General features: G+C 43.4%; 1 protein-coding gene across 1 annotated transcript; it reads right to left on the reverse strand.

Moving 5' to 3' along the window:
- Positions 1-47: 47 nt before the first annotated feature.
- LOC106817727 (very-long-chain enoyl-CoA reductase-like) lies at positions 48-1,575 on the reverse strand (the record flags this gene model as incomplete). The annotated part of the gene is given in 4 exon segments (XM_014822413.1): positions 48-151; positions 436-532; positions 1,108-1,158; positions 1,559-1,575. Coding segments are annotated over 4 exon segments (258 nt in total), but the record flags the coding sequence as incomplete, so codon positions are not given.
- Positions 1,576-7,281: the final 5,706 nt, after the last annotated feature.

Raw genomic sequence — 7,281 nt, forward strand, 5'->3', positions numbered from 1 at the left:
CACGCGCGCACACGCATGCACGCACACACACACACACGCATGCTTACCGTCTTCCAGCCGACCTGGGGACCGAGATCCTTAAAGTACAGCTTGCCACCAGGGGGCAGGTTCAGCGCCTTCAAGGTTTCCTCATCCTTCAGCATCTTTCCTTCTGCGATCGCCGTGGCAACAACGCAATGAACGTTAGCGACAACACTCACATACAGACAAAAGAACAGTGCTTAGACATCGAAACGTGATCATCTGACTTTCGCGGCAACGTACGAACGAATTCGTTTCACGACGAAATAAAAAGCTTAATCCCGATAAATATCCAGCTACGTAGATTTATCATAAAATGAAATGACCGTTACAGCATGTAGAAAACATAAATATGCAATAATAATGGTAACAGTAATAAATTGCGATTCATTTTAGGGATCACGCAACACCTACTTGCTTCGAGCTTGAAAGACTGCCTCGATGGAGCCGTCTTCTTGCCATGCTTGTGAAAGGCTTTCTTCACATCGAGTATGGTCGCACTGGGCGACAACTGAAACGTGCGACGGGAGAAGATTTAAAATAAAAGCCAATCACTGGCATGAGCCCCGAAAATTAACTCAGGTGGCCATCGAAGAAGAAAATAAGATGTACAGCCTTATGTACCTCTAGGTTTTCAAACAGCAAAGATAATGATATCAGGAGAGTATATAGATATAGGATATGATATAGGATAGGATATATGATAGAGGAGGATATGATATAGGATATATATATATATATATAGTGACAGCTGACACGTACACTTGAGACAGTGGAACACCAGTCAAAATATCTAAGCACACATAATTAAGATTGCAAACAGCAAACACAATATCGGGAGAGCGCATATATAATATCAGACCTGACGCCGTGAACTCTCGACATATTATCGTATTGTTTGCTAAAACTGCAACATGAGTTGGGAAATGAATTGTGTTTCTCTGGCACTGCATGGTGCGCATGTTATTTTATACTCTCTCCCTAGTAATTCTCCACTATCCCTTCCAGTACTAGTAGTAGTATAGATGAGGCAAGCAATTATTGGAAGTTCATCTTGGCAGCTTATGGATCTGGCGGTACACTTACATCTCCCAGACGCGCCAACTCCTGGCCTGACTTTGCGTTCACGACTACAACCTGAAAGAATGAAAAAATAGAGCATATTAACGAGCCCGAAGTTATGCTAGTGCACAGAATAGCATCCTTACGAAAATGCCCATCCGAAAATACCTGTGAGTGTAATAGTCAGTCACTGCACATTGTACTGTGTTGTGTTACGTATAATATAGCCTAGGCTGTAGTGTATTTGCCACCAAACCAAACACGTAGGTCTATGCAAAAATGCAAAATGCAAATCGTGACTGTTCACAGTTGATGACATAATGAAATCAACAAGTTTTGCTGGTTGTATTTTTACTTAAAACTGTTGACCAGGTAAAACTATAGCAATGTAATGCATGCAGTAAATAATACAAAACAATGATGAAGGTTTTTGTGCAATTTTTAAACGTGCTCAACTCAAATCATGTTCACTCACCTCCATTTTACCCGGTACCCACCACTAGATGGCGCGACGACTTGTTTCATGATGACGTTTTCGGCGGATCTTACGTCAATGTGAAGTTGTATCATGTTTCTTGCCAACATTTTGTGAAAATTTCGAAAATTAACCTCTAAAACCAACCACCGAAGAGCCGAAATAACAGATAGAGATAGAGAGATCGAGCACGGTTTGAGTTAAAAGCAAAACAAAGAGCCACTCACTGTAAGTATTCCGTGTTTGAATGTGTTTTAAGCGTACTATGTTAAACTTCGGTTGGCCTTGCAAGTTGTGTGTTTGTGTGTGTGTGTTGGTATTAACTATTACACTCTGTAGTCTAGACTTTAGTAACCGAGTGTTAGATGTTGAGTCAGCATAGACGAAGCCTAGGCAAGCTCTTGGTTGTCGTCGTTGCGCACGATCAACGAAAAATTCACCCTGAACACAACGTTATGGCGTCAAATCATGTAAATCACAACGTTCTCAAGATGTGAGGCTGACAATGCCAACATTGGCAACAATGGGCCCCCATACCAATGTAATGACAATAATAATGACGTGTCATATACTACTACTAGCCAGTAGCCCATCCCTCCCTGCTGGCGCAGTCTTGGCCACGCGTAGCTCTAGTACTATAGCCCGCTTACATTAACTGCCGCTGGAGGCTCGTAAATGGGAGCAACAGCCTATTATACATTAGTAATGGCGGTGCATTGCTTTCTGGGAGGAGTTGCATCTGCCTGCCAAACTCCAAGACGAGCCTCGCCGGCGCCGCCGCGAAGTGACGTCACACGGGCGACTACCGTGATTGGTCAAAGGATCTAATAGCGCGGTTAGGGATTTTTGGATTGTTGCTCCCATTTACGAAACGGCTCTCTGGGAAATTCGCGGCAAATTCGAGCAGGATTTCTCATATAACGTGGATATCCTCGTAGAATGCATCGGAATGTTATTGTTGTTATTTTATTGTTGTTTTTATTCGTTGTTGTTATCTGGTTCATTTCTTCTCATAGGGGCTATACTGTTAGCATATCTTTACTAGATATTATATAGAATTTATATATATATATATATATATATATATGTATATGCATCTATATATCCTCATGTGACTTAGCTCTAGTACTATAGCCCGCGTACAGTTGCTGCAGGGCTATAGAACATGCTATTACGTATGCTCGGGACCAACTTACTCCAGCCAGTCAGCGGGAACTATGTATTACTGCACGTGGAGTTGTGGACGGGTTGTGTTGGTTGTGGACAAAAACATTGTTGTTGTCAAGTAACAAATTAATAATACTTAATAGTAATTTGTTCTTCTTTCATGACAAAACTGATATTACAATCTTTTTCTGATTGCTTAATTTGTTACTTGACAACAACAATGTTTTTTTCCACAACCACCCCAATCCGCCCACCCCGCCACGTTCGGAAATACATATAGTTCCCGCTGACTGGCGCTGCTGCAGCGCCACCAAAAATGGCCGTTTGAAGTTCGTAAATAATTTTCGTTTACAAGAAATACCACAAGTAGACCATATCAACGATAGTTAGAAGATAAATTTTAGTAGCTGATATAACTTAAGACATATTCACTTCGGATAAGAGGCATTAATTGCCTACCACAGACGTTTTATAGCCGCGAGTAACCGTGAATAAGTTGGTCCCTAGCATTCGTAATAGAATGTTCTATAGCCTTGCAGCAACTGTACGCGAGCTATAGTACTAGAGCTACATGCGACTGTAATCACAATATAAACACACACTATATATTCAGGATTGAAGCGCTTACACTGCAATCACTCTGTGAACCTTGTGTGCCGTTTGACAGATATCAGATGACGGATTTAGAACTTAGAGGAAGTCTCTGGCTGTATTGAGTTACCATACAGCGTGTCCGTTTGACGGTCGGTTGCACGATAGATACATTGAGGGCACCGCTTCCTCTGTCACTCCGACTTAGATGGATTAACACAGAAGTACGGAAGCCACGTCGAAGCCATGGCAAGCACTAGTATTGCCTCGATTGCGCTGTATACCATGGGGGGATGGAGGATATGTAGTGCTACAGCTATGTCTCGCATACTATAGCCTCAGTTGCAGTGCAGAGCAGCATATTACCCAGCGAGCCGTGCAGCCGTGATTTGCACGGTCAGTTTTGAAGCTGCGCGGCAAAAATGTGTAGCACGGCCTAAAATCTCATTTCTAAAGCCATGTACGTAACATACATGTGTAAAATTGCACTCCCAAATATTTTTTCTGCACTCCCACAATACTTATTCTTGGCTAATACCCTGGTGCAGAGCGATAAGGTAGCCGTAATGCTAGAATCCCATAGAGTCGTGTCTCACATACTATTGCCTCAATCGTCTCGCGTACTATTGCCTCAATCGTCTCGCGTACTATTGCCTCAATTCTCTCGGGTACTATCGCCTCAGCAGGGTTTCTTCTGACGGAAAATTAGACAAAGGAGGTAATGGCCAGTTTGGGGGAAAAAATGGATGGCACTCCAACCAATCAAATAACGGAAAAGTGTAGACCCCGCGTCACACAACTCAATAAACGCACATGGCAATCTAAATATGCCAGAAGCACGTGGTGATCAGATTTATTTATTTTTGGGTTGACACTATCTTGACAACGGCGGGTAAATACAGGAACATTTTCACAACGGCGATGTTAAATTTGACAACGGCGGTGCGCCACTGTGCCTCTTATGTATAAGAAACCCTGTAGTAGTAGAGCGTGTACATCCTTATGTATAAGAAACCCTGTAGTAGTAGGTACATCCTTATGTATAAGAAACCCTGTAGTAGTAGGTACATCCTTATGTATAAGAAACCCTGTAGTAGTAGGTACATCCTTATGTATAAGAAACCCTGTAGTAGTAGGTACATCCTTATGTATAAGAAACCCTGCTCAGTTGTGCTGCATTCCACGAAACGATTAAGACTGATGCTAGAATTGTGTCTCACGTACAGGGTTCTGCACTCGCGGTTGCCGCCCGGCACTATATATCTCTGCCCGGCACTAATTTTTGATATAAAAAAAAAGATAAAAAAGTCTGATATATGGGCTTTTTATTTCTCAGAATGCAGGAAATTGAGTTTCAGACTATCCAAAATTAAAAATTTCCCAGTGGGGCATGCCCCGGACCGTCCTAGATTGGCTTCGCGCTTACGGCGCTTAATTGCATCTTCCGACTTCGTCGCAACTGGATGCGCCCGGCACTAAAAAATCCTGGGCAGAACCCTGCACGTACTATTGCCTCAATCGTCTCGCATACTATTACCTCAATCGTCTCGCGTACTATTGCCTCTATCGTCTCGCGTACTATTGCCTCAATCGTCTCACGTACTATTGCCTCAATCGTCTCGCGTACTATTGCCTCTATCGTCTCGCGTACTATTGCCTCAATCGTCTCGCGTACTATTGCCTCAATCGTCTCGCGTACTATTGCCTCAATCGTCTCGCGTACTATTGCCTCAATCGTCTCGCGTACTATTGCCTCTATCGTCTCGCGTACTATTGCCTCAATCGTCTCACGTACTATTGCCTCTATCGTCTCGCGTACTATTGCCTCAATCGTCTCACGTACTATTGCCTCAATCGTCTCACATACTATTGCCTCAATCGTCTCGCGTACTATTGCCTCAATCGTCTCACATACTATTGCCTCAATCGTCTCGCGTACTATTGCCTCAATCGTCTCGCGTACTATTGCCTCAATCGTCTCGCGTACTATTGCCTCAATCGTCTCGCGTACTATTGCCTCAATCGTCTCGCATACTATTGCCTCAAACGTCTCGCGTACTATTGCCTCAATCATCTCGCGTACTATTTCCTCAATCGTCTCGCGTACTATTGCCTCAATCGTCACGCGTACTATTGCCTCAATCGTCTCGCATACTATTGCCTCAATCGTCTCACGTACTATTGCCTCAATCGTCTCGCGTACTATCGCCTCAGTTGCGCTGCATTCCACGAAATGATTGCGACTGTAAGTGTAATGCTAGAATCATGTCGCACACACTATTGCCTCAAGCATCTCACCTCTATGATCTATCCCTTCAATTTCTCTACATTTCACGGAGGATCGCTATAGAGTAGTCGTAGAACCCTAGATGGAGCCACATCTCTCGCGCAGATCCGTGACGTAGGCCTGTTTTTCCGCAAATCACGCGGTTTTTCGATCTTACGGGCCGGATTTGCCGGTGCCTCACTCCAACGGGAAGCTCGTATTTCGCCGCGGCACCGGCGATGAGTTTTTCCCGTTTGCCCTTCCATGCTTTCCCAGTGGAACATGAAAATTCGGAAGAGGCCTTGGGGCCATGTTGTCAGAAACAAAATCAGTCTTGTAATTAGTCTCGGTTGTCAAACGCAAAATTAGTCTTAGAATTAGTCTCAACATGGACTTTTTCATGTAGACCGGAACTCTGTACATATACACTGCGTATGGAAAATTCGTAACTTTGCCATGTTTCTGTGAAGGGTCGCCGTGAAAATGTTAATGTTATTGTTGAGACCAATTACGTTAAGACTGATGTTAAGACTAATTTTGTTTCTGAGAACGTGTACCACGGCATTGTAATGACACGGCTACGCCTACTACCTAGCTAGCCTGTGTCCCCCTCTCCCGAATTCAACGCTGTGTGTGTGTGCATCCCTCTTTCTCCATCGTAGAAACAGTTGCTAAGCAGCCATGTTGCTTCATCGTAGTTTTTTTTTCTTCATGGTCACGGTGTCCTAAAATTTCCTATTGGGGCCAACACCTGCCTCGGTCTACGCAAAAAAAAATCGAGCGCCTAATTTCGGACGGTGCGCTGTCGATGACAGGTTGCCGTGGCAACGGAAAAGGGAGAGCGAAGGCACTCGGGGCGTGGCGTGATTTTTCTTCAGCTTCCGTTCTAACTTGGATGTTAGCGGATCATCTGTGATGCTTGTGCGTGTGTGCGATCACCGCATTTCTCGCATCTAGGAACGGAGAGCTAGGAACTAGAAGCTATATATATAATAATATATATATGTATATATGTATATGTATATATATATATATATATATATTATACCTGTAGTATATAAGTGGATAATATATGTATATATATATATATATATATATCATATATATTCCACTTTCCTTCTGTATTGTTGTTTTTATTTGTCTGTTTGTTTTCTTTCTTTCTTTCTCTCTCTCTCTCTCTCTCTCGCTCTCTTTTCTTTCTTTAACCTAATCTCCTCTTTTCTACCCCATCTTTCTCATCCTCTTTCTCTCTTTTCTCCCTGACCGTCTCTACTTTTTCTTACCTACCTCTCTTTTTTTCCTCTGTCTCTCTCTTCGCTCTCTCATCTCCTCGTCTCTCTCTCTGACTATAATATATATATATATATATAATATAAATTATATCCCTCAGCCTGGTGTAGCGTCGATGCTATTTTGGGAATCATGTTTTCCAGCGAGTGATGGATTCGTGTATGTGACAAGCGTGAAGTGATTGCCTGCCAATAGCATAATGTGCTTCACTCGCGTCCTAATGGCTTCATTCCGGGGCTTCTGGGGATTTTCCTGCGAATTTTTCCCCCGTGTGTCTTGCACAGCGGAGGTTGTGAAAGCCTGGGCGAGAGCCAACAGGGCAGCATACCTAGGAATTCTGAAAGGGATAAAGGTCCGGCGAATGAAGATTGGACGGGAGTCGGAGGTACCCCACTCCCCCTCGAGATTT

This window comes from Priapulus caudatus, unplaced genomic scaffold, assembly GCF_000485595.1.
Source record: "Priapulus caudatus unplaced genomic scaffold, Priapulus_caudatus-5.0.1 Scaffold1843, whole genome shotgun sequence".
Lineage (NCBI taxonomy): Eukaryota > Metazoa > Priapulida > Priapulimorpha > Priapulimorphida > Priapulidae > Priapulus > Priapulus caudatus.